This window comes from Bombina bombina, chromosome 2 (genome assembly GCF_027579735.1).
Source record: "Bombina bombina isolate aBomBom1 chromosome 2, aBomBom1.pri, whole genome shotgun sequence".
NCBI classification, from domain to species: domain Eukaryota; kingdom Metazoa; phylum Chordata; class Amphibia; order Anura; family Bombinatoridae; genus Bombina; species Bombina bombina.
In genome coordinates this window covers 732,831,190-732,857,917 of record NC_069500.1, presented here as the reverse complement: position 1 = coordinate 732,857,917, position 26,728 = coordinate 732,831,190, and the positions used below count along the sequence as shown (strand labels likewise).

Genomic DNA, 26,728 nt, shown 5'->3' with positions numbered 1-26,728 from the left:
CTGGACAGCAGATTTGGCAGGTAAGTGCCCATTTTTCCAGGTGGGGAGATTATGCACTTAAATTATAGCTGAATTTTCTGACAAGGGACTTGATTATCATTATGTGAGGTTAAGTGGGCATGAATGCAGGGCACATGACTGAGACTGCATAACCCTTCAGCATTGAAAGGGTTATTCAATTAGGCTCATTTTCCTTTTACGGAGAATCAAGGGGATTAGACTCTTCTATTGTTTGTTTAGGCTTGGCAGGGAACTGGTGAACTGTTTAAATGAAAAATAATATATTGCTGTTAGTTGAGCGTTAGTGTGAATTTTAACTGCCTACGTTAGGGTTGTCAGTTTCCTCCATAACCAGGAAGTAATGCTCTGGGTTGTTTCGCAGTTCTGTGGTGCAGTTTAATTCAGCCGATCATGTGATCAGCATTTCGCCTAGGTCTTTCAGCGGGCCCACAGCCATATATATGTATACTGTATACATACTGCTTTTATTTACTTTTTAAAAATTTTTTTTGAGGTAAAAGGTAGTTTCCTTTTCTGCAGAGGGCATTAATTTATTTTTGTGTGCATTACATCTATAAAATTTATAGGTCATGTCTGACACAGATCAAGAACATGATCAATTGAATGCCTGTCTTGTTTTTAGAAGCTCATATTGCTTCTTCTTTGCAATTCTGTTCCTCATGTGTTAGAAAGACTTTACAATGTAAAGAGATTTTTATTTATTGAGCCTAATGTCTCTCAGGATGCTGTTCAGGTAGTTCTGCAGGATTCTCCTGTAACGTCCCAAGCCTCTATGATGTCACAAGCTGTGCTCTGCGGCTCCTCTATTGCTCAAAGTGGGGCATATTTGAAAGCTGAAATTGCCGCACAAGTATCTTCAGAGGTATCAGCAGTCTTAGCTGCTTTTCCTATGTTAAAGGTAAAGCGTAATAGGAAAAGGAGTTCAGACGGAAAGGTTTCTGATCCCAGTGGTTTGTCTCAGATGGCTCTTCCTATTAGATCTGATGAGGAAGATGCGTCAGAGCTTTCTGAGGGTGAAATCTCAGATTCTGATTGTGTAATTCCTTAGTCTGAAGCTGATGGAAGTTCTTTCAGATTTAAGCTTGAACAACCTTTTGTGTCTTGTTAAATGAGGTTTTGGCTAGTTTGAATGATTTGGGCACTCCTGACGTGGTTAATCTTAAGAAGTCTAGTAAACTGATTACTTTGAAGTTCCTTAGTAGAAGTAAGTGTTCCCGGTACCTGACTGGGCTACAGACATTATTACTCAGGAGTGGGAGAAGCCGGGGGTTTCCTTTTCCCCGTCTCCTATTTTTAAGAAAATGTTCCCAGTCGCCAACTCTATTGCAGAGATATGGCACATGGTTCCTAAAGTAGAAGGGGCTATTTCTACTTTAGCCAAGAGAACAACTATTCCTTTTGAGGATAGTTGCTCTTTTTAAGATCCTATGGATAAAAAGATGGTTTATTTAAAAAGAATTTACGTTAATCTAGGTCTTTTATGGCAGCCTGCAGTATGTATTGCCACTGTGACAAGTGCTGCATCCTACTGGTTCGATGCATTGTCTGATTCTCTTCAGGTAGAGACGCCTTTAGATGAGATTCAAGACAAAATTAAAGCTCTTAAGCTGGCTAATTCCTTTATTCCAGATTCTATCTTGCAGGTGATTAGGCTGAGTGCTAAGTCATCTAGCTTTGCTGTGTTAGGCCGAAGAGCCTTGTGGCTCAAGTCTTGGTTAGCAGACGACTTCTCTAAGGTCAAGCTTTTAGCTCTTCCTTACAAGGGGAAGAAGTTGTTTGAACCAGGTCTGACAGAAATTTTCGATATTACGGGTGGAAAAGGGCCTTTTCTACCTCAAGATAGAAAGAATAGAACGAAAGGTCGTCGGAGTAATTTTCGTTAATTTCGTAACTTCATAGTTAAGTCTTCCTCTTCATTTACCAAGCAGTATCAATCTAAGCCCTCTTGGAATCCCAATCAGTCTTGGCATAAGGGGAAGCAATTGTCGAAGCCCGCAGCTGAATCTAAATCAGCATGAAGGGTTTGCTCCTGGGGAGCAGACTTTCTCAATTCTCTCAAGCTTGGATACGAGATGTCCCAGACCTTTGGGCTGAGGACATAGTTTAACAAGGTTACAAATTGGAATTCAAAAACGTTCCTCCCAGGGGCAGGTTCCACCTTTTCAAGATTATCTGCAGACCAGACAAAGAGAGATGCATTCTTAAAATGTGTTCAAGATCTCTCCTCCCTGGGAGTAATTGTACCGTTTCCAATACAGGAACAGGGTCTGGGGTTTTATTCCAATCTGTTTGTTGTTCTTAAAAAGGAGGGAACTTTCAGACCAATTCTAGACCTGAAGTGCTTAAACAAATTTCTAAGAGTACAGTCTTTCAAGATGGAGACAATACGTTCAATTCTTCCTTTAGTACAAGAGGGTCAGTTCATGACGACCATAGATCTAAAGGATGCTTACCTTCATATTTCCATTCACAGGGATCATCACAAATTTCTGAGGTTTACTTTTCTGGAAAAGCACTTTCAGTTTGTGGCATTTCCGTTTGGCCTTGCTACAGCTCCCAGAATGTTTTCAAAGGTTCTGTGAGCTCTCTTAGCAGTGGTCAGGTCTCAAGGTATTGCTGTGGCTCCCTATCTGGATGACCTACTGATCCAGGCGCCATCTTTTCAACGAGCAAAATCTCACATGGAGATCTTGTTGTCTTCTCTTCGCTCCCATGGTTGGAAAGTAAATTTGGAAGAGTTCCCTTGTTCCAGCCACAAGGGTAGTGCTTTTAGGGACTATAATAGACTCCCTACTAATGAAAATATTTCTGACGGAGGTCAGAAAATCCAAGATCATCTCCTTTTGCCTCACCCTGCAGTCTTCAGTTCGACCATCAGTGGTTCAATTTATGGAGGTAATTGGACTAATGGTTGCTTGCATGGATATTGTTCCCTTTGCTCGGTTCCATTTGAGAGCTTTACAACTTTGCATGCTCAGACAATGGAACGAGGATCATGCAGATCTATCTCAGAGGATAGATCTGGATCATTCGACAAGAGACTCTCTCTTTTGGTGGCTTTCTAAGGAAAATATGTCTCAGGGTACATGTTTTCTGAGACCTTCCTGGGTGATTGTCATCATGGACGCCAGCCTGCTGGGCTGGGGAGCAGTCTGAGACTCTTTAAAGGCTCAGGGACTGTGGACTCGGGATGAGTCTACTCTCCCCATAAACCTCTTGGAGTTAAGTGCAATTTTCAATTCTCTGATCACTTGGCCTCAGTTGTCTTCAGTCCAGTTTATCAGGTTCCAGTCATACAACATAACTTCAGTGGCTTACATCAACCATCAGGGAGGAACTCTGAGTTCCTTAGCCATGAAGGAGGTATCCTGAACTATCTTGTGGGCGGAAGCTCACAACTGCTATCTATCTGCTATTCACATTCCAGGAGTGGATAACTGGGAAGCAAATTTTCTGAGCATCCAGAGGTTTTCTCCAGCCTGATCTTAAAATGGGGGTTACCAGAGCTGGATCTGATGGTGTCTCGGCAGAATGCCAAACTCCCGAGGTACGGTTCGAGGCCGAGGGATCTACAGGCAGCTCTGATAGATGCTCTGGCATTCCCTTGGAATTTCAGGTTGGTATACCTGTGTCTTCTGTTTGCTCTCCTTCCACGAGTTATTGCTCGCATCAAGCAGGAGAGAGCACGCAGGATTTGGTATGCAGATCTAGTGGGAATGTAATCACTGCCTCTGAGAAAGGACCTTCTACTTCAGGGTCCCTTCCTTAATCCAAATCTTGTTTCTCTGAATCTGCTTGGAGATTGAATGCTTAGTTCTGTCTAAGCGTGGGTTTTCCGACTCGGTCATTGAGACCATGATTCAGGCTCGCAAGCCTGTTACTAGGAAGATTTGCCATAAAATATGGCGTAAATACCTTTTATTGATGTGAATCCAAGGGCTACTCTTGGAGTAGGGTTAGGATTCCTAGGATTTTGTCGTTTCTCCACGAAGGTATGGACAAACGTTTGTCAGCAAGTTTTCTGAAGGGTCAGATTTCTGCTCTGTCTGTTTTGCTACATAAGTGTCTGGGGGATGTGCCAGATCTGCAATCTTTTTGTCAGGCCCTGATTAGAATCAGGCCTGTGTTTAAAGGGCCATTAAACCCAAAAACTTTCTTTCACTATTCAGATAGAGAATACAATTTTAAACAACATTCCAATTTACTTCTATTATCTAATTTGCTGCAATCTTTATATATCCTTTGTTAAAGAAATAGCAATGCACATTGGTGAGCCAATCACATGAGGCCTCTGTGCAGCTACCAATCAGAAGCTACTGAGCCTATCTAGATATACTTTTCAGGAAAGAATATCAAGAGAATGAAGCAAATTAGATAATTGAAGTAAATTAGAAAGTTGTTTAAATTGGTATTCTCTATCTAAATCATGAAAGAAAAATTTGGGTTTAATGTCCCTTTAAGTCGGTTTCTCCTCCTTGGAGCCTTAAACTTGTTAATGTTTTGCAGCAGGCTGTGTTTGAGCCTATGCATTCCATTGATATTAAGTTATCTTGGAAGGTTTTATTTCTTGTTGCTATCTTTTCGGCTCTGAGAGTCTCGGAACTTTCAGCTTTTACAGTGTGAATCTCCATACCTTATTTTTCATGCTGATAAGGTGGTCCTTCGTACTACGTTGGGTTTCCTTCCTAAAGTTGTTTTGGATAGGAAATTGTTGTTCTTTCTCTATGTCCTAATCCTCCTTCATGTAAGGAACGTTTTTTGCGCAACTTAAATGTTGTGCGTTCTCTGAAATTCTGCTTACAGGCAACTAAGGATTTTGCCAGTGTTCTGCCTTGTTTGTTTGTTTCTTTGGGAAACGTAAAGGTCATAAAGCTACCGCTACTTCTCTTTCTCTCAGCAGCCTCCTGAGAGAATTACAGCTCATTCCACTAGGGCTGTTTCTTCTTCTTAGGCTTTCAAGAATGAGGCTTCTGTGGAACAGATTTGCAAGGCGAACAACTGGCCTGACGCCCCAGGGGTGAAAAAAATATTCATAAAACGATGTGTCAATCATTACAGAAATGTGGGACCAAAATGGCAGGCGGAGGAATCTGCGATAGGTATAAGAAATTAAAAGCTTTATATTTACTTGTAGAAGGAGATTACAGAAAATTGATAAATTAAACTAACATTGATTTTTGATATTAAACAATTTGATGACCAGTTATTGTGTTGACTTTACATGCACTTTAAGAGTTTAACTGTGGTGCTCTTTGCCTCCTCCTGCTGGCCAGAAGTGATATTCCCAACAGTTATTGATGATTCCGTGGACTCACCGTGTCCAGAAAGAGAAATAAATTTACCAGGTAAGCATACATTTTGTTTTATGCTTACCTGATGATAAATTTATTCCTTTCCTGGTACTTTTTCTTAGCACATCTTTTTTTTCTTTTTTTTTTTTTTTTTTTTTTTTTTTTTTATGACTCGTATTATACCTTTTTTCTTACCTCACTTTGCTTGGCTATATGTTAGACTGATGTATGTGGGAGATGTTTTATTGGGCTTTTGGGGCTTAGGAATCTGTGCCGCCTTCTAGTGGTATAGAAGAGTAATTCCCAGGACTAATGGATGTACTCTCGCCACCATGAAATAAATTAATTTATCAGGTAAGCATAAATTATGTTTTGCAATGCACTTCTGTTATCAAATTTTCTTAGTCAATTATAATTCAGAAAGAGCATGCAGTATTAAGACTTTTCAATTTACTTTCATTATCAAATTTTGCACATTCTTTTTATATGCAGACTTTCTGGGGTGCAAGATCCTACAGAGCATGTGCACAAGCTCACTGGGTATACGTATACTAGTCTGTATACGTATACCCTGTGATGTCTGTCACATGCTGGAGGGGGCCGGAAAATGGGAGAACAATTTTGTGAGAAAAAAAAAAAAAAATCTACTGCTTATTTAAAATTCAGAGTAGGTGTTAAATCATTGTCTTTCTATTATGCACTTTAAATTATGCAATTCTACTGCATTGAATGGTCCTTCAACTTTCGTTAAAAATCAGGAAGGTAAGCCCAGAAGTGTGCATGTGTCTGCTGAAAAACTGCTCCATATAGTACTGCAGTGTTATACATTAGCAAGAGCACTAGATGGCAGCAGTATTTCCTGTCAGGTAGTGCTCCAAAAATATGCACGCTACATATCTAATAATAGTGGGAGGGATTTAAAGCTCTGGTGTGTTGGGGTGTCTCTTCCTAATGATCAGGAGGGGAATGCCCACATGTGACGACTTGTGGACTTTTACCATCTGATGACAGAAAGCACATATGAAGATGAAAAGTTTTATATGCGTTACAAAATTAAGAGGTTACTGTTGTCATTTTTTTGTATGATAGATATGTCAGAACCCTGCAACCTATTGATGTGTATTAAAGGGGCCATTATAGTTTATTAATCCGTTAGACTATGTAATTTTAATCCTAGCGACGAAGTGATGCTATGTGTGTAACTCCTTCAAAGTGGTTAAGCACATACCTAAAGTCTGCAGAGTACTTCAGGTCCGGAGCAGTAATTGCTGCTTATCAGTCAACAACACTGGTTGCTCGACTATTGCTGCTAATTGGATCAGCAGCAAAAAGCAAAGGCGCTGCAGAATCTGTTGGTGCTCTACAAATACCTGATGATAATAATAAAAAATAATATATGGAGCAGAAGTCTGAGGCAAAGACCAGAGGGATAGGCACACAAGAGCAGAAGGAAGATTAGGCTATAATTTGTGGAGAAAATATTTTCCATCACCCCATAAGAGGGCAAACTATTACAGCTAGTCAGATTGTGTGGGAATCTAGATGTGCATTGGCTTTACATTTTTTTTTCTTATTTACAGAGATTGCTCTCTAATGAAGAAGAAAAGAACAAGGCCATTATCCAGGAAATATGTTTTATGGTATCCTTTTAAATTAATATATTCATGATTTTAGTTAACATGAATTTACTTAATAATGGTAAGATGAGCACTTTGTAATTTTAATATTTCTCAATACATTACAACCAAAGAAATCCAAGCAGATCAACCAAGCCTTCAAAAACCCAACAAAACCTAATATTTTCTACTGCTTACTTTTTTATTATTAAAACTAAAATTGTACAATAGTTGAAAATTGAAAAACATTTAGTTATTCCTAGTTAACAGGCACAGTTTGATATTATTCCCATTTCAGTTTATGATTAAATTGAACTTTATCCAAAAGTTCATGTGACTATTTGTAATCTAGCAAAAGTACTTTTGTAGCTGGATGATGCTGGTGCATTCCTGTGAATAGTAAAATTGAGACAAATGGGGGGAAAACAATCTTTAATTCGAAATAAAATTAACTTTAAAGGGACATGAAACCCAAATTTTTTTCTTTCATGATTCGGATAGATGATGCAATTTTAAACAACTCTCCATTTTACTTTTATTATATATTTTGCTTCCTTCTCTTGTTATGATTTTGCTGAAAGATTTAGCTAGGCAAGCTCAGGAGCAGCAAAGAACCTAGGTTCTCGCTGCTTATTGGTAGCTGCATATATATATGGTCAGATTGTCATTGGCTCACGCATGTGTAGAGTTAGAAACCAGTAGTGCATTGCTGCTTCTTCAACAAATGATAAAAAGGAAATGACACAAATTAGATAATAGAAGTACATTAGAAAGTGGTTTAAAATTGCATTCTCTATCTGAATCATAAGAGAAAATATTTGGGTTTAATGTCCGTTTAAGTTGTAGAATGCTGCTTATTCAGATAGAGCATACACTTTTAATTATATTACCTTTATTGTCTTAGTGTTCTTTGTTGGAGCAGCAATGCACTACCTGGATCTAGCTGAGCCAATGACAGGAGATATATATGTGCAGTTACCAATCAGTAGTGTGTTGCTACTCCCTAGCCTACCTTTTCCTTGTTGAAGGATAGAGTAGATAATAGATGTAAATTAAAAATTTGTTTAATATTGCATGAATCAAGGAAGTTTTTACTTTCTTTGATTTTCTTTGTTTTTTTTGGGATCTTCTGTTACAAAAAGTTCAGGAATGTGCAAGTGTCTGGAGCACTATATGGCAGTAGTTTTGCAAGAATGTTATCCATTTGCAAGAGCACTAGATGGCAGCTGCTATTATAGTGCTCCCGACACCTACCTAGGTGTCTCTCCAACAAAGAATGCAATGGGAACAAAGCAAATTTGATAAACATTTGTAAACTTTTTTTTATTAAATTGTATGTTCTATCTGAACCACAAAAGAAAATGTTGCTTTTTTATCCCTATAATATTGACGTTACTGTCTCTTTAATAATCTTAGGCTTAAATGTTCAACTCTAAAAAAAATAATAAAAAAAATAAATAATCATATCTTTAATTGAGGTTAACCTAAGCTATATATTAATACCCTTTGGTATAACATCATCTGCGCATGCATCAGTTAGGTAGTCAGAATACACTTACCTACATTATAAAAATCAGATTATGCTAAAAGAAAATAAACATATATGCAAATTCCAGGTCTCTTAGCCTTTCTGTACCTTGGCTTTGTATGGATTACAGTAAGTCCTAAAGAATTGCCAGTGTGGGAATGGATAAAACATCCTATTAGGGGGAAATATTTTGACAGTTACGTGGCTGGATGGTTATTTTTAGACACAACTTTTTTTTTTTCTTTTCTTTTTTTTTAATATTGACATAAAATAAAAAATGTTCAGATCGGTAAGCTATATGTTCATAGCCACATAATTTCAGCAGTTATGCACTACTCTAAAAGATCTGCATACAATAAAAATAAATATTATAAATTTACACGTCCGCAATAAAGAACTACACAGAGAAATCTACATACAATAAAAATAAATATTTTAAATGCAGTTAAGACTGTCGATCATAAAATAATATAAGGTTTGTGTACAGTTTTGTCTACTGTAAAACATGTAGAAAACATAGTGCCTTTTGCTCTGGACCATAAAATGTGACCATTTTACAAGCAAAGTTCATTTAATTCCTTCATAAATTTCGCATAGAAAAAGTTGTCTGGCCATCCCAATATAGTTCAGTTCTGCTCGGCTGCATCCATAGGAAAGGAGGAATCTGACACGGGCCAAGCAGAGTTTCTCCTCCTCACAGAGCTCTGCAAAGGTAATATAATTTTTGCTTTTTGATGACATAGTAATAAATGTATTTCTCTTGTAAAGGTGTATCCAGTCCACGGGTTCATCCATTACTTGTGGGATATTCTCCTTCCCAACAGGAAGTTGCAAGAGGACACCCACAGCAGAGCTGTCTATATAGCTCCTCCCCTAACTGCCACCCCCAGTCATTCTTTTGCAGCTCTCGACAAGAAAGGAAGTATCAAGAGAGATGTGGTGACTTAGTGTAGTTTTTACCTTCAATCAAGAGTTTGTTATTTTTAAACGGTACCGGCGTTGTACTGTTTTACTCTCAGGCAGAAATTGGAAGAAGAATTCTGCCTGGAGGTTTGATGATCTTAGCGGTTTGTAACTAAGGTCCATTGCTGTTCTCACACATAACTGAAGAGTATGGAAAGAAAACTTCAGTTGGGGGGACGGTCTGCAGATTGCCTGCTTTGAGGTATGTTCAGTATATTTTTTTTTCTAGAGAGATGATATGGTCTAGAAAATGCTGACAGTGCCTGGTATATTTGAGGTAAGCCTGATACAGTGATTTAACGACTGGGATCATGCTTACAAGATAAGGGTAATATTCATGTTAATACTCAATAATAAAATAATAATAAAAGGGGTGGAGGAATCTGCATGTATATCAAACCTAACCTTAAACCTACAATAAGGGAAGATATTTATGATACAAGTGACAATGTAGAGACCCTGTGGGTTGAAATAAAGAGTGGGGGGAAAAAATCCTAAAAAAATATTACTAGGAACATGCTACAAGCCTCCCAACATTAGTGACCCGGAGGAAACTCAACTACTTATCCAAATAGGTAAGGCTGCTAATAACAGTGCTGTAATTATGGGAAATTTTAACTACCCTGATATAAACTGGGCCAATGAAACTAGTAATTCAGCTAAGGGGGATAGATTTTTAAATGTTCTCAGGGATAACTTCTTGTCACAATTAAGAGGAGCCACCTAGGAGTAAAGCTATATTGGATTTAGTGCTATCAAACAATACAGATATAATATCAAACATAGAAGTTAAAGAACATTTGGGTAACAGTGATCATAACATGGTCACATTTGAAATCTCTTTTCATATGCAGTGTTTTAAAGGCTTAACTAAGACTTTTAATTTCAAGAAAGCAAAATTCAACGATTTAAGGAAATCATTACATAATATAAATTGGGGCAATGTATTTTCTAATAAAAATACAGAGGATAAATGGATAATATTAAAAAATGTGTTAAATAAATATACATATCAACACATACCATATGGTTATAAAAATAAAAATAAAAAAACAAAGCCGTTATGGCTAAATAAAAATGTGTTAAGAGAAATTAGGAAAAAACGTAGGGCATTTAAATTATTAAAAGAAAATAGTACATACAATATTTATAAGGAATGTAACAAAGCATGCAAAAAAGCAATCAAATTAGCCAAAATTGAAAATGAAAAATTTATTGCCAAGGATTCTAAGTCTAACCCTAAAAGGTTCTTTAAGTACATAAATAGCAAAAAATCTAAGAAGGATAATATAGGTACATTAAAATGCGTGGAGGGTAGCATTATAAATAATGACAGGGAGAAGGCTGAGGTACTAAACCAGTTTTTTTCTTCAGTATACACAAGAGAGGAACCATTGAATGATACTTTGGAACAGAATAGAACATGCCAGTCCATACCACTAACTGGGTTTTGTTTAGAGGATATCAGGAAAAAACTGTAAAATATTAAGGTAAATAAAACTCCAGGCCCAGATGGAATACACCCAAGGATGTTAAGGGAACTTAGCACTGTTATAGACAAACCTTTACTCTTAATTTTTCAAGACTCATTATCCTCAGGCATGGTACCCCAGGATTGGCGTAAAGCTGATGTGGGTGCCACTCTTCAAAAAAGGGAAGCAGGGATGATCCAGAAAGCTATAGACCAGTTAGTCTGACATCAATAGTGGGGAAGATATTTGAAGGGATTATAAGGGATTATATTGATGAGCATATTCGTGTAAACAAGATTATGAGATCTAATTAGATTCTACGAGGAAGTAAGTAAAAATATAGATAAAGGGGAATCAGTTGATGTGATATACTTAGATTTTGCAAAGGCATTTAATTCAGTGCCACATGAGAGATTAATGAACAAAATTAAGGGACTGGGAATAGCTGAAAATGTTAGCTCATGGATAAATAACTGGATAAAAGATAGGGAGCAACGAGTAGTAGTAAATGGATCATACTCAGATTGGACAAAGGTAATCAGCGGCGTCCCCCAGGGATCAGTACTGAGCCCTGTTCTTTTTAATATTTTTATAAATGACTTGGAGCAAGGATTAAATAGCGACATCTCTATTTTTGCAGATGATACTAAGTTAAGTAAGGTCATTAGGTCAGAGCAGGACAAACTCTCTTTACAAAGGGATATGCTAAAATTAGAACTATGGGCAAGTGAATGGAAAATTAGATTTAATACAGAAAAATGCAAGGTTCTACATTTTGGAAGTAAAAATAAGCAGGCTATGTATTTTTTAAATGGGACAAGACTTAGCCAAACACAGGAGGAAAGGGATTTGGGAGTAGTAATAGATAACAAGCTAAAGATGGGTGCACAATGCAGGGCAGCGGCTTCAAAGGCTAATAAGATACTAGCATGTATTAAGAGGCATTGATTCAAGGGAGGAAAGCATAATTCTGTCATTATATAAAGCCCTGGTAAGACCTCACCTTGAGTTTGGAGTGCAGTTCTGGGGACCGTTTGCTAAAAAAGATATTGCAGAACTAGAAAAAGTTCAGAGAAGGGCCACAAAGCTAATAAGGGGATTGGAGAAATTAACCTCTGAGGAGAGGCTAGCCAAACTGGGTCTGTTTTCTTTAGAAAAAATGCGCTTGAGAGGTGACATGATTACTTTATATAAATATATTCAAGGCCCATATACAGAGATGGCAGAAGCTCTGTTTATTCCAAGAAAATTGTTTCTGACAAGAGGTTATAATTTAAGGTTGGAGGAAAGGAGATTTAATCTCCTGCAACAGAAACGTTTTTTCACTGTAAGAGCATTAAAATTGTGGAACTCATTACCAAAGGAGGTAGTGAATGCCAATACCATAGATACATTTAAAAATAGTCTGGATAAATTTCTGTATATAAACAAAATTCATGGATATGATTGCTAGTATTAAATGGGTCACATTTTAATGGGGTTATTTAAGCTTAACTGGAGCTTTTTGAAAGTATTTTAGATTTGTATAGGTTGAACTTGATGGACTTCAGTCTTTTTTTCAACCTTATCTACTATGTTACTATGTTACTTAGTGTAAAAACGTTTGCATGTTTTATAGTAAAAACGTTTTTTCTCTGAGGGTGATAAATCTTTATTTGGGGCCTAGTTTTCCACATTTCTTGTTAGATCACTCCTAGGAGTACTTTTTTTAAGGCCCTCTGACATTCAGTGCATGGTGGGAGGGGCCTATTTTCACGCACTTTATGCGCAGTTGATATTCAGACTGAGACATCCAGCTTCCCTAAAGGAGTCCTCTGGCATCTAGGACCACTATTGAGGGTGTTTTTTCCTGCAAAAATCGTGTTTAAGGGCAGGGGTTAATCATCCATTTGCAAGTGGGTGCAATGCTGCTTTAGTCTCTTATACACACTGTAAAAATTTCGTAGAGTTTACTACTTTTTATCACTGTTTTGCAGTTTATGAGGTAGTCTTTTTCTCTTAAAGGCACAGTACCGTTTTTGTTTAATTGCTTTTTCACATTTATTAAAGTGTTTTCCAAGCTTGCTGGTCTCATTACTAGTCTGTTAAACATGTCTGACATAGAGGAAACTCCTTGTTCATTATGTTTAGAAGCCATTGTGGAACCCCCTCTTAGAATGTGTGCCAAATGCACTGACCTTTCTATAAGTTATAAAGACCATATTATGGGTTTTAAGGATTTATCACCAGAGGTTTCTCAGACTGACAAAAGGGAGGTTAAACCACCTAGCTCTCCAAATGTGTCAGAACTTATATCTCCCGCGCAAGTGACGCCAAGTACATCTGGCGCGTCCAATGCGTTTACCTTACAAGACATGGCGGCAGTTATGAATCATACCCTCACAGAGGTATTGTCCAAACTGCCAGGGTTACAAGGAAAGCGAGACAGCTCTGGGGCTAGAACAAATACAGAGCTTTCTGATGCTTTAGTAGCTATGTCTGATATACCCTCACAATGTACAGAAGCCTAAGCAGGAGAGCTTCTATCTGTGGGTGACATTTCTGATTCAGGGAAGGCGTTACTTCAGTCTGACAGCATTTAAATTTAAGCTTGAACACCTCCGCTTGTTGCTCAGGGAGGTTTTAGCAACTCTGGATGACTGTGACACCATTGTAGTCCCAGAGAAATTGTGTAAAATGGACAAATACTTTGCAGTGTCTGTTTACACTGATGTACAGTTGTGCTTTCCTAGATCCAATGGATAAAAAATTAGAGGGTTTCCTTAAGAAAATCTTTATACAACAAGGTTTTATTCTCCAGCTTCTTGCATGCATTGCCCCAGTCACTGCTGCAGCGGCTTTCTGGTTCGAATCTCTTGAGGAGGCTCTACAGGTGGAGACCCCGTTGGATGATATCCTTGACAGGCTTAAAGCTCTTAAGTTAGCCAATTCATTTATTTCTGATGCCGTTTTTCATTTAACTAAGCTAACGGCTAAGAATTCAGGTTTTGCCATTCAGGCGCGTAGGGCGCTATGGCTTAAATCCTGGTCAGCTGACATTACTTCAAAGTCTAAGCTTATCAACATCCCCTTCAAAGGGCAGACCCTATTCGGGCCTGGACTGAAGGAGATCATTTCTGATATTACTGGAGGGAAAGGCCACGCCCTTCCCCAGGATAGGTCCAACAAATTAAGGACCAAACAGACTAATTTTTGTTCCTTTGGGAACTTCAGGAGTGGCGCAGCTTCAACTTCCTCTACTGCAAAACAAGAAGGAAATTTTGCACAGTCCAAGCCAGTCTGGAGACCTAACCAGGCTTGGAGCAAGGGGAAGCAGGCCAAAAAACCTGCTGCTGCCTCTAAGACAGCATGAAGGAGTAGCCCCCGATCCGGGACCGGATCTAGTTGGGGGCAGACTTTCTCTCTTCGCCCAGGCTTGGGCAAGAGACATCCAGGATCCCTGGGCTCTGGAGGTTGTTACCCAGGGATATCTTCTGGATTTCAAAGCCTCATCCCCAAAAGGGAGATTTCATCTCTCACAATTATCTGCAAACCAGATAGAGAGGCATTCTTACGTTGCGTTCAAGACCTTCTGGTCATGGGAGTGATCCACCCAGTTCCAAGGGAGGAACAGGGGCAAGGATTCTATTCAAATCTGTTTATAGTTCCCAAAAAAGAGGGAACTTTCAGACCAATCTTGGATCTCAAGATCCTAAACAAATTTCTCAGGGTCCCATCCTTCAAGATGGAGACTATTCCAACCATTCTACCTTTGATCCAGGAGGGTCAATATATGACTACCGTGGACTTAAAGGATGCTTATCTCCACATTCCGATACACAGAGATCATCATCGGTTTCTCAGGTTTGCCTTCCTAGACAGGCATTACCAGTTTGTGGCTCTTCCCTTCGGGTTAGCCACGGCACCAAGAATCTTTACGAAGGTTCTAGGGTCCCTACTGGTGGTTCTAAGGCCACGGGGTATAGCGGTGGCCCCTTACCTAGACGACATTCTGATACAGGCGTCTACTTTTCAAATCGCCAAGTCCCATACGGACATTGTTCTGGCCTTCCTGAGGTCTCACTGGTGGAAGGTGAATGAAGAAAAGAGTTCTCTCTCTCCCCTCTCACAAGAGCTTCATTCCTAGGAACTCTGATAGATTCAGTAGAAATGAAGATTTTTCTGACAGAGGTCAGGTTGTCAAAGCTTCTAACTTCCTGCCGTGCTCTTTATTCCACTTCTCAGCCGTCAGTGGCTCAGTGTATGGAAGTAATCGGCTTAATGGTAGCGGCAATGGACATAGTTCCGTTTGCCGCCTACATCTCAGACCACTGCAACTTTGCATGCTCAATCAGTGGAATAGGGATTACACAGATTTGTCCCCTCTGCTAAATCTGGATCAAGAGACCAGAGATTCTCTTCTCTGGTGGCTGTCTCGGGCCCATCTGTCCAGGGGAATGAGCTTCCGCAGGCCAGAATGGACTATAGTGACGACAGATGCCAGTAGTCTGGAACTCTCTGAAGGCTCAGGGTTCGTGGACTTGGGAGGAAGCCCTCCTTCCGATAAACATTCTGGAACTAAGAGCGATATTCAATGCTCTTCAGGCTTGGCCTCAGCTAGCTGCGGTCAGGTTCATCAGATTTCAGTCAGACAACATCACGACTGTAGCCTATATCGACCATCAGGGGGGTACAAAGAGCCCCCTGGCGATGTTGGAGGTTTCAAAGATAATTCTATGGGCAGAGGTTCACTCTTGCCATCTCTCAGCTATCCATATCCCAGGAGTAGAGAACTGGGAGGCGGATTTTTTAAGTCGGCAGACTTTTCATCCGGGGGAGTGGGAGTTCCATCCGGAGGTATTTGCCCAGTTGATTCAACTATGGGGCAAACCAGAACTGGATCTCATGGTGTCTCGTCAGAACGCCAAGCTTCCTTGTTACGGGTCCAGGTCCAGGGATCCCAAGGCAGCGCTGATAGATGCTCTAGCAGCGCCCTGGTCCTTCAGCCTGGCTTATGTGTTTCCACCGTTTCCTCTGCTCCCTTGTCTGATTGCCAAGATCAAGCAGGAGAGAGCTTTGGTGATTTTGATAGCTCCTGCGTGGCCACGCAGGACTTGGTATGCAGATCTGGTGGACATGTCATCCTTTCCACCATGGACTCTGCCGCTGAGACAGGACCTTCTACTTCAAGGTCCTTTCAAACATCCAAATCTAATTTCTCTGCGGCTGACTGCTTGGAGATTGAACGCTTGATTCTATCAATGCGTGGTTATTCCGAGTCGGTCATTGATACCTTAATTCAGGCTCGAAAGCCTGTCACCAGGAAAATCTATCATAAGATATGGTGTAAATATTTTCATTGGTGTGAATCCAAAGGTTACTCATGGAGTAAAGTCAGGATTCCTAGAATCTTATCCTTTCTCCAGGAGGGATTGGAGAAAGGATTGTCTGCTAGTTCCTTAAAGGGACAGATTTCTGCTCTGTCTATTCTTTTGCACAAACGTCTGGCTGAGGTTCCAGACGTTCAGGCGTTTGTCAGGCTTTAGTTAGAATTAAGCCTGTGTTTAAACCTGTTGCTCTGCCATGGAGTTTAAATTTAGTTCTTAAGGTTCTTCAAGGGGTTCCGTTTGAACCTCTGCATTCCATAGATATTAAACTTTTATCTTGGAAAGTTCTGTTTCTAGTAGCTATCTCCTCGGCTCGAAGAGTTTCGGAGTTATCTGCTTTACAGTGTGATTCCCCTTATCTGATTTTCCATGCAGATAAGGTAGTTTTGCATACCAAACCTGGGTTTCTTCCTAAGGTAGTATCTAATAAGAACATCAATCAGGAGATTGTTGTTCCTTCATTATGTCCTAATCCTTCCTCAAAGAAGGAACGTCTTTTACACAATCTTGATGTGGTTCGTGCTTTAAAGTTTTATTTACAAGCTACGAAGGATTTTCGTCAAACATCTGCTTTGTTTGTTGTCTACTCTGGACAGAGGAGAGGCCAAAAGGCTTCGGCAACTTCTCTTTCTTTTTGGCTAAGCTTATCTTATGAGACTGCTGGCCAGCAGCCTCCTGAAAGAATTACAGCTCATTCCACTAGAGCGGTAGCTTCCACATGGGCTTTTAAAAATGAGGCCTCTGTTGAACAGATTTGTAAGGCGGCGACTTGCTCTTCGCTTCATACTTTTTCTAAATTCTACAAATTCGATACTTTTGCTTCTTCGGAGGCTATTTTTTGGAGATAGGTCTTACAGGCAGTGGTGCCTTCCGTTTAAGGGCCTGCCTTGTCCCTCCCTTCATCCGTGTCCTAAAGCTTTGGTATTGGTATCCCACAAGTAATGGATGAACCCGTGGACTGGATACACCTTTACAAGAGAAAACAAAATTTATGCTTACCTGATAAATTTATTTCTCTTGTGGTGTATCCAGTCCACGGCCCGCCCTGTCATTTTAAGGCAGGTGTATTTTATTTTTAAACTACAGTCACCACTGCACCCTATAGTTTCTCCTTTTTTCTTGCTTGTCTTCGGTCGAATGACTGGGGGTGGCAGTTAGGGGAGGAGCTATATAGACGGCTCTGCTGTGGGTGTCCTCTTGCAACTTCCTGTTGGGAAGGAGAATATCCCACAAGTAATGGATGAACCCGTGGACTGGATACACCACAAGAGAAATAAATTTATTAGGTAAGCATACATTTTTGTTTTCTTTCATGTAAGTGGCAAGAGTCCATGAGCGAGATATGTGATATATATTCCTACCAGAAGGGGGCAAAGTTTCCCAAACCTCAAATGCCTATAAATACACCTCCCACCTAGGGTTGCCACCCGCCCCGGTTTCACCGGGACAATCCCGGTTTGAGGCTCTGTGTCCCGTGTCCCAGAACTAGCCTCAAATGCCCCGGGCTAAGCACAACCCTGGCGCAGTGAGCACAAACTTTACAAATTATTAGATGGCCAGAGGAGCACTTAGCCCGGGGTTACTTTTAACCGGGTAGTCAGACTTCAGGAGAGCTGGAGAGACGGAGTACGTGAGTGTGACACAGTGGGAGGGGGGAAGAGGGTCGGAGAAGAGTCGTCACATCCTGCAGGTAGCAGAGAGAGAGAGGCAGGACATCCTGATCGCGCGCGTCCCCCGGCCCCACCTCCACCAGTTACCCCGAGTCTGGTCACAAGTACACAGGTTCACAAAGCCTAGAAGCATGGTAGGTAATTTGCGGGGTGACGGGGTCTCATCTCCAAACACTGCTCCAATAATTTTGTTAAACCTAACGGCATAACAGTTATGTTTGTTAATCTGGCTAAACAGCACTATTTTACTTGGTATTGGGGTTTCAACTTAGAATATATATATATATATATATATAACAAATTTTCAAAGAGGAAAAAATATATATACACCGTAGAGCTATATGAGATACTGTGAATAAAGTAGGGGGTTTCAGCACTCAAAATTAACTATTTCTTGATCTAATATATAGATATTAGGTTGATATATTGTATTAAACAGTGAAACACAGACACGTATCGGTCACATTAATATGCAATGAAGTTATATTATATATAATATAAAAATTGATTTCATAATTAATTTGATGCCGCGAGAAGCCACGCCCCAAGCCACACCCCGAGACACACACACCCTACACGCCCACTTAATAAGTGTCCAGGAATTTCCTGGGCAAAAGGTGGCAACCCTACTCCCACCTCACTCATACCTCAGTTTTACAAACTTTGCCTCCTTAGAAGGTGGTGAAGCATGATGTGCTTGATTTCTTCTGTGCAAGGCGCTTCTAAGCATATTGAAGCCCAGTTCCTCTCTAAATACAGTGTTTGTCTGAGGGATGTGAAGGGAGTATTGATGATACCATGTTTTCGCCTAAGGGAAATCTATTCTAGGGCTCTCTGTAAATTCGGTTGTGGGGATTCATCTGCTGACTCCCTTTACAGATCGACATTATACTCCCATACCATTAACTCTGCTAATAAGTTTCAGTACTGGTTTGGCTGTCTGCTATATGTGGATGGGTGTCTTACACAATAAGTATATACTTTTATGATATAAGACCCTGTCAGCTATGGATTGGGCACTTTTTAGGTAAAGTTGTTATATATTGTTTGTATACATGCCTTGAGTCAGTAATTCAGTGCTTTTTTTAGCGACTTTATTTGTGACTAAATATTTGTCAAGGTTGGTAGAGTCTGTGAAACATAAAGGTTTTTTTTTTGGAGCTAAGAATATATTTATAAATTAGAATACTAAGTATTATGTTAGTCTCATGGAATGTTGATAATCACATTTCTTCTATAAGGTACGACAAGTCCACGGATTCATCCTTTACTTGTGGGATATTATCCTCCTGCTAACAGGAAGTGGCAAAGAGCACCACAGCAGAGCTGTCTATATAGCTCCACCCCCCAGTCATTCTCTTTGCCTACTCTAAGTACTAGGAAGGGTAAAGTGAAAGAGGTGATAAAATGTTAGTTTTTATTTTCTTCAAGCAAGAGTTTTTTATTTTAAATGGTACCGGTGTGTACTATTTACTCTCAGGCAGCAGATGGATAAAGACATCTGCCTGGAGGCTGATGATCTTAGCATTTGTCACTAAGATCCAGAGCAGTTCCCACAGAATGGCTGAGGGGTACAAGAAACTTCAGTGTGAGAAACGTTTTAATGCTATATAGCAGTGAGGTATGTTCAGTCATTTTTTCTGGAGAGATTGTTGTATTTCAGCAAGGCTGACAGTATCCCCATGAGGGTAAGGGTAAGCAGTAATCCTAAGAGATATAGAAGGGTATTACTAAGCTTGCATAAGGGGCTAATGAAAAATGGTTGACACTGACTTTTGAATGTTTGTGGGCAAACGTTTTGTGAACTGGGAGTGCTGTTAACGTTTTTTGGACAATAATGTTTTTTGGAGACTTTATTGAGGGTACATTTGGCTTCTTTTTTGGGTCTCAGAACCCACATGGCTAGTTTGGAACCTCTCTGGTGCGGTTCATTTAGGCTGACAAAACATTGAGTGAGATGGGTGGGGCCTATTTTCGCGCCTTAGATGCGCAGTTGTATTTACAAAGCAAGCTCCAACTCCAGAGGGCCCTTGTGGTAGTGTTGGGCCAAATCGAAGCTTTAACCCTATTTTTCCAATCCCTGTGTGGCGAGGTGCAGGGGGTGTTTTTTCCGGATTTAGGCCTTATTAACTATCCGGTTTTCAAAAGGGTTAAGTGTTTCTTTTTCTTGTGGGGAAAACTTAACTGCATAAATTGAATCTTATATCAAAAATTTGAAACGATTGGTGTATTTTAAAGCAGTTTTGCAGAACGTTTATGCGTTTTTTCTCTTAAAGGCGCAGTACCATTTTTAAAGATTTATTTTTTCACTAAATATAGTGTTTTCAAGCTTGTTTGTGGTCATTACTAGCCTGTTCAACATGTCTGACATTGAGGAAAGCCAATGTTCAATGTGTTTAGAAGCCATTGTGGAACCCCCACTTAGAATGTGTCCCTCATGCACTGAAAGGTCAATAAATTGCAAAGAACATATTTTAGCTACTAAAAGTATGTCGCAGGATGATTCTCAGTCAGAAGGGAATCTGGTTATGCCATCTAATTCTCCCCAAGTGTCACAACCATTAACGTCCGCACAAGCGACGCCAAGTACTTATAGTGCGTCTAATTCTTTCAACCTGCAAGATATGGCCGCTGTTATGAATACTACCCTCACAGAGGTTTTATCTAAGCTGCCTGGGTTGCAGGGGAAGCGCAGTAGGTCTGGTGTGAGAGTAAATGCTGAGCCCTCTGACGCTTTATTAGCCATAACCAATGTACCCTCACAATGTTCTGAGTTGGGGGTAAGGGATTTGCTGTCTGAGGGAGACATTTCTGATTCAGGAAAGATGTTCCCTCAGACAGACTCAAATATGACGGCTTTTAAATTTAAACTCCGCTTGTTGCTCAGGGAGGTTTTAGCGACTCTGGATGATTGTGACCCTATTGTAGTTCCAGAGAAATTGTGTAAAATGGACAGATATCTAGAGTTTCCTGCCTACACTGATGTTTTTCCGGGTCCCTAAGAGGATTTCGGACATTGTTACTAAGGAGTGGGATAGACCAGGTATTCCGTTCTCTCCCCTCCTACTTTTAAGAAAATGTTTCCCATATCAGACACCATGCGGGATTCGTGGCAGACGGTCCCTAAGGTGGTGGGAGCTATTTCTACCCTGGCTAAGATATTTATTCATCAGGGTTTTCTTCTGCAACCTATAGCGTGCATTGTTCCTGTAACTACTGCAGCTGCTTTTTGGTTCGAGGCTCTGGAGGAGGCTCTTCAGGTTGAGAACCCATTAGATGATATTCTGGATAGAATTAGGACTCTCAAGCTAGCTAATTCTTTCATTACAGATGCCGCTTTTCATCTGGCTAAATAAGCGGCAAAGAATTCAGGTTTTGCCATTTTAGCGCGTAGAGCGTTATGGCTTAAGTCCTGGTCTGCTGATATGTCATCAAAATATAAGCTTTTAGCCATCCCTTTCAAAGGTAAGACCCTATTCGGGCCTGAACTGAAAGAGATCATTTCAGACATCACTGGAGGAAAGGGCCATGCCCTTCCTCAGGATAAGACAAATAAGATGAGGACCAAACAAAATAATTTCCGTTCCTTTCGAAACTTCAAAGGTGGTCCCTCTACCTCTTCCCCTGCTGCAAAACAGGAGGGGAATTTTGCTCAATCCAAGTCAGTCTGGAGACCTAACCAGACTTGGAACAAAGGTAAACAGGCCAAGAAGCCCGCTGCTGCCACCAAGACAGCATGAAGGGGTAGCCCCCGATCTGGGACCGGATCTAGTAGGGGGCAGACTTTCTCTCTTTACTCAGGCTTGGGCAAGAGACGTTCAGGACTCCGGGGCTTTAGAAATCGTAACCCAGGGGTATCTTCTAGATTTCAAAGATTCTCCTCCAAGGGGGAGATTCCATCTTTCTCAATTGTCTGTAAACCAGACAAAAAGAGAGGCATTCTTACGCTGTGTAGAAGACCTAAATACCATGGGAGTGATCTGCCCAGTTCCAAAAACAGAACAGGGGCAGGGGTTCTACTCCAATCTGTTTGTGGTTCCCAAAAAAGAGGGAACCTTCAGACCAATTTTAGATCTCAAGATCCTAAACAAATTCCTTCAAGATGGAGACCCTTCAGTCTATTTTACCAATGATCCAGGAGGGTCAATATATGACCACCGTGGACTTAAAGGATGCGTATCTACACATCCCTATCCACAAAGATCAACACCAGTTCCTCAGGTTCGCCTTTCTGGACAAGCATTACCAGTTTGTGGCTCTTCCCTTCTGGTTGGCCACAGCTCCCAGAATTTTCACAAAGGTGCTAGGGTCCCTTCTGGCGGTTCTATGGCCACGGGGCATAGCAGTGGCGCCTTATCTGGATGATATCTTAATTCAGGCGTCAACTTACCAACTAGCCAAATCTCACGGGCATCGTGTTGGCTTTTCTAAGATCTCACGGGTGGAAGGTGAACGTAAAGAAGAGTTCACTTATCCCTCTTACAAGAGTTCCATTCCTGGGAACTCTGATGGATTCGGTGGACATGAAATTTTTTTGACGGAGGTCAGGAAATCAAAGATTTTAACCACCTGCCGAGCTCTTCATTCCATTCCTCGGCCGTCAGTGGCTCAGTGTATGGAGGTAATCGGACTAATGGTAGCGGCAATGGACATAGTTCCGTTTGCTCGTTTGCATCTCAGACCACTGCAACTATGAATGCTCAAACAGTGGAATGGGGATTATGCAGATTTATCTCCTCAGATAAATCTGGATCAAGAGACCAGAGACTCTCTTCTTTGGTGGTTGTCACAGGACCATCTGTCTCAGGGAATGTGTTTCCGCAGGCCAGCATGGGTCATAGTGACGACGGACGCCAGCCTATTGGGCTGGAGTGCAGTCTGGAATTTCCTGAAAGCACAGGGTTTGTGGACTCAGGAGGAGGCTCTCCTTCCGATAAATATTCTAGAACTGAGAGCGATATTCAACGCGCTTCAGGCGTGGCCTCAGCTGGCTTCGGCCAGATTCATAGGATTCCAGTCGGACAATATCACGACTGTAGCATATATCAATCATCAGGGGGGAACAAAGAGTTCTCTAGCGATGATAGAGGTTACCAAAATAATTCAATGGGCAGAGACTCACTCTTGCCATCTATCAGCAATCTATGTCCCAGGAGTGGAGAACTGGGAAGCGGATTTTCTAAGTAGTCAGACTTTTCATCCAGGGGAGTGGGGAACTCCATCCGGAGGTATTTGCACAATTGATTAATCAATGGGGCAAACCAGAATTGGATCTGATGGCATCTCATCAGAACGCCAAACTTCCTTGTTACGGGTCCAGATCAAGGGATCCTCAAGCATTACTGATGGATGCTCTAGCAGTACCCTGGTCGTTCAACCTGGCTTATGTGTTTCCACCATTTCCTCTCCTTCCTCGTTTGATTGCCAGAATCAAACAGGAGAGAGCTTCGGTGATTTTGATAGCACCTGCGTGGCCATGCAGGACTTGGTATGCAGACCTGGTGGACATGTCATCTCTTCCACCATGGACTCTGCCACTGAGACAGGACCTTCTGATTCAAGGTCCGTTCCAGCATCCAAATCTAGTTTCTCTGCGGCTGACTGCCTGGAGATTGAACGCTTGATTTTATCCAAGCGGGGATTCTCTGAGTCGGTCATAGATACCTTAATTCAGGCTCGAAAGCCTGTCACTAGGAAAATTTATCATAAGATATGGCGTAAATATCTTTATTGGTGTGAATCCAAAGGCTACTCATGGAGTAAGATCAGGATTCCTAGGATTTTGTCCTTTCTCCAAGAAGGATTGGAGAAGGGGCTATCAGCTAGTTCCCTAAAAGGACAGATATCTGCTATATCAATTTTACTACACAAGCGTCTGGCAGATGTTCCAGACGTTCAGTCGTTCTTTCATGCTTTGGTTAGAATCAAGCCTGTGTTTAAACCTGTTTCCCCGCCATGGAGTTTGAATTTAGTTCTTAAAGTTCTTCAAGGGGTTCCGTTTGAGCCTATGCATTCCATAGATATTAAACTTCTATCTTGGAAAGTTCTGTTTTTAGTTGCTATCTCTTCAGCTTGAAGAGTTTCTGAACTATCTGCATTGCAATGCGACTCGCCTTATCTTGTTTTCCATGCTGATAAGGTGGTTTTGCGTACCAAACCTGGATTCCTTCCTAAGGTTCTTACCAATAAGAATATTAATCAGGAAATTGTGGTTCCTTCTCTGTGTCCTAATCCTTCCTCTAAGAAGGAGCGTCTGTTGCACAACCTGGACGTGGTTCGTGCTTTAAAATTTTACTTGCAAGTGACCAAAGATTTCCGTCAAACATCTTCTTTGTTTTTTGTCTATTCTGGAAAACATAGAGGTCAAAAAGCTACGGCTACCTCTTTTTGGCTAAAAAGCATCATCCGTTTGGCATACTTTTGCTTCTTCGGAGGCTATTTTTGGGAGAAAAGTTCTTCAAGCAGTGGTGCCTTCTGTTTAGCCATCTGTCTTGTCCCTCCCGTTCATCCGTGTCCTGTAGCTTTGGTATTGTATCCCTCAAGTAAAGGATGAATCCGTGGACTCGTCGTACCTTATAGAAGAAAAGTAAAATATATACTTTTTATGCAGCTATAATAGAAGTATCCAATAGGCTTTATTTTGGTACATTTTGTTTTTTTGTATATACAATAAAAATTCTTACCCGCTCTTTAGAGTGATAGGTGTTTTCGAAATTCTTTCCAGCTTTGCATGTGGCACATGCGATGATGCTATTTGTGTCATAGGGTGACGTGTCATCATTGTGTGCCATTTTTATGGCGCCAAATATTTCCCTCCAAAAATTGTAATTTTCCCGCCAAAATGTTCCCGTCAAATTTTGCCTTCAAATAAATGTAAAATGATTTTGCAACATTTTCCTAAACTTTGTGAATTAAGTACTGACTTCAGCATACTGACGTATCCTCTACTGATGGGGTCTCCTCTGATTGAGAGGATGCCACGTAAGAGACTGATATAGACGAATCTTTTTTTACTTAAATTAGAATATATTCGTTCTCTCTTAAAGGAACTTTTGTTTACTTTGGGTATTGAGGAGTCTAAATCTCCTGATGATAAAGCTAGTAATTGTCTAAGTTCTGTATTTAAGACTACTGTTGTTACTCCTGAAGTATTTCCTATTCCTGACGCTATCTCTGTGATTGCTAAAGAATGGTCTAAGCCTGGTACCTTTTAACCCTTCTTCTAGGTTTAAGAAATTGTATCCTTTACCTGTAGCCAAGGAAATGATGAATGCTCTAGCAGTTCTATGGTTTTACCAACCTGCTTACATTTTTTCACCTCTGGGAGTGATCTCCAAGATCATAATGGAACAATCTTATGTGTTTCTGATAGCACCGGCATGGCCTCACAGGTTCTGGTATGCAGACCTTGTCCAAATGTCCAGTTGCCAGCCTTGGTCACTTCCTATAAGACCAGACCTTCTGTCTCAAGGCCGAGTTTTCCATCAGGATCTCAAATCTCTAAATTTGAAGGCATGGAAATTGAACCCTTAGTTCTTAGTTATAGACACTTCTCTGACTCAGTAATTAACACTATGATACAGGCTCGTAAGTCTGTTTCAAGGAAGATTTATCATAGGGTTTGGAAAACCTATATTTCATGTTGTTCCACTCATAATTATTCTTGACATTCATTTAGAATTCCTAGGATTTTACAGTTTCTTCAGGATGAGTTGGATAAAGGTTTTTCTGCAAATACTTTGAAAGGACACATCTGCTCTTTCTGTCTTATTTCATAGAAAGATCGCTAAAGCTTCCTGATATTCACTGTTTTGTTCAGACTTTGATTCGTATCAAACCTGTTATTTAATCAATTGCTCCTCCTTGGAGTCTCAATTTGGTTGGAAAGATTTTGCAGGCTCCTTCTTTTGAGCCTATGCATTCTTTGGATATTAAACTACTTTCTTTGAAAGTTTTATTTCTTTTGGCTATCTCTTCTGCTAGAAGAGTTTCTGAGTTGTCTGCTCTCTCTTGCAAGTCTCCTTATCTGATTTTCTATCAAGATAAAGCTGTTTTGCTGACTTTGTTTACATTTTTGCCAAAGGTTGTGAATTCTAACAACATCAATAGGGAAATTATTGTTCCTTGTGTCCTAATCCTAAGAATACTCTTACAAGGTCTTTACATTCTTTGTATGTGGTAAGAGCTTTGAAATATTATGTTGAGGCTTCTAAAGATTTCAGAAAGACTTCTAGTTTATTTGTTATTTTTTTCTGGTTCCAGAAAAGGTCAGAAAGTCTCTGCCATTTCCTTGGCATCTTGGTTGAAGCTTTTGATTCACAAAGCCTATTTGGAGATGGGGCAGTCTTTGCATCAGTGTTTTACTGCTCATTCTACTAGATTTGTTCCCTACATCTTGGTCTTTCAAGAATAAAGCTTCAGTTGATCAAATTTGCAAAAAAGCAATTTTGGTGGTCTTTGCATACATTTTTACAAAATTTTACCATTTTGTTGTGTTTGCTTCTTTGGAAGCAGCCTTTGATAGTAAGGTTCTTCAGGCAGCTGTCTCAGTTTGATTCTAGTGCCTAAGATTTGAGTTTTTTTGAAATTTTGAAGAAAACTTAATTATTTTTTTGGATTTAATTTCTCAGCAAAAATAGCTGTTTTTATTTTATCCCTCCCTCTCTAGTGACTCGTGGACTTCCACATCTTGGGTATTATATCCCATACGTCACTAGCTCATGGACTCTTGCCACTTACATGAAAGAAAACATAATTTATGTAAGAACTTGCCTGATAAATGCATTTCTTTCATTGTGGCA

The 26,728-nt window shown here is 40.3% G+C and overlaps 1 protein-coding gene across 3 annotated transcripts in view; it reads left to right on the top strand.

Annotated features, from left to right (window-relative positions):
* The window catches only part of GAK (cyclin G associated kinase), a 799,358-nt gene that overhangs the window by 72,771 nt on the left and 699,859 nt on the right, over positions 1 to 26,728 (top strand). For all 3 annotated transcript variants that reach the window (XM_053702755.1, XM_053702754.1, XM_053702753.1), the window contains exons 3-4: positions 6,893 to 6,952; positions 9,054 to 9,168. In XM_053702755.1, coding sequence (XP_053558730.1) covers positions 6,893 to 6,952; positions 9,054 to 9,168 — 175 coding nt within the window. The remainder of the gene's footprint in view (positions 1 to 6,892; positions 6,953 to 9,053; positions 9,169 to 26,728) is intronic.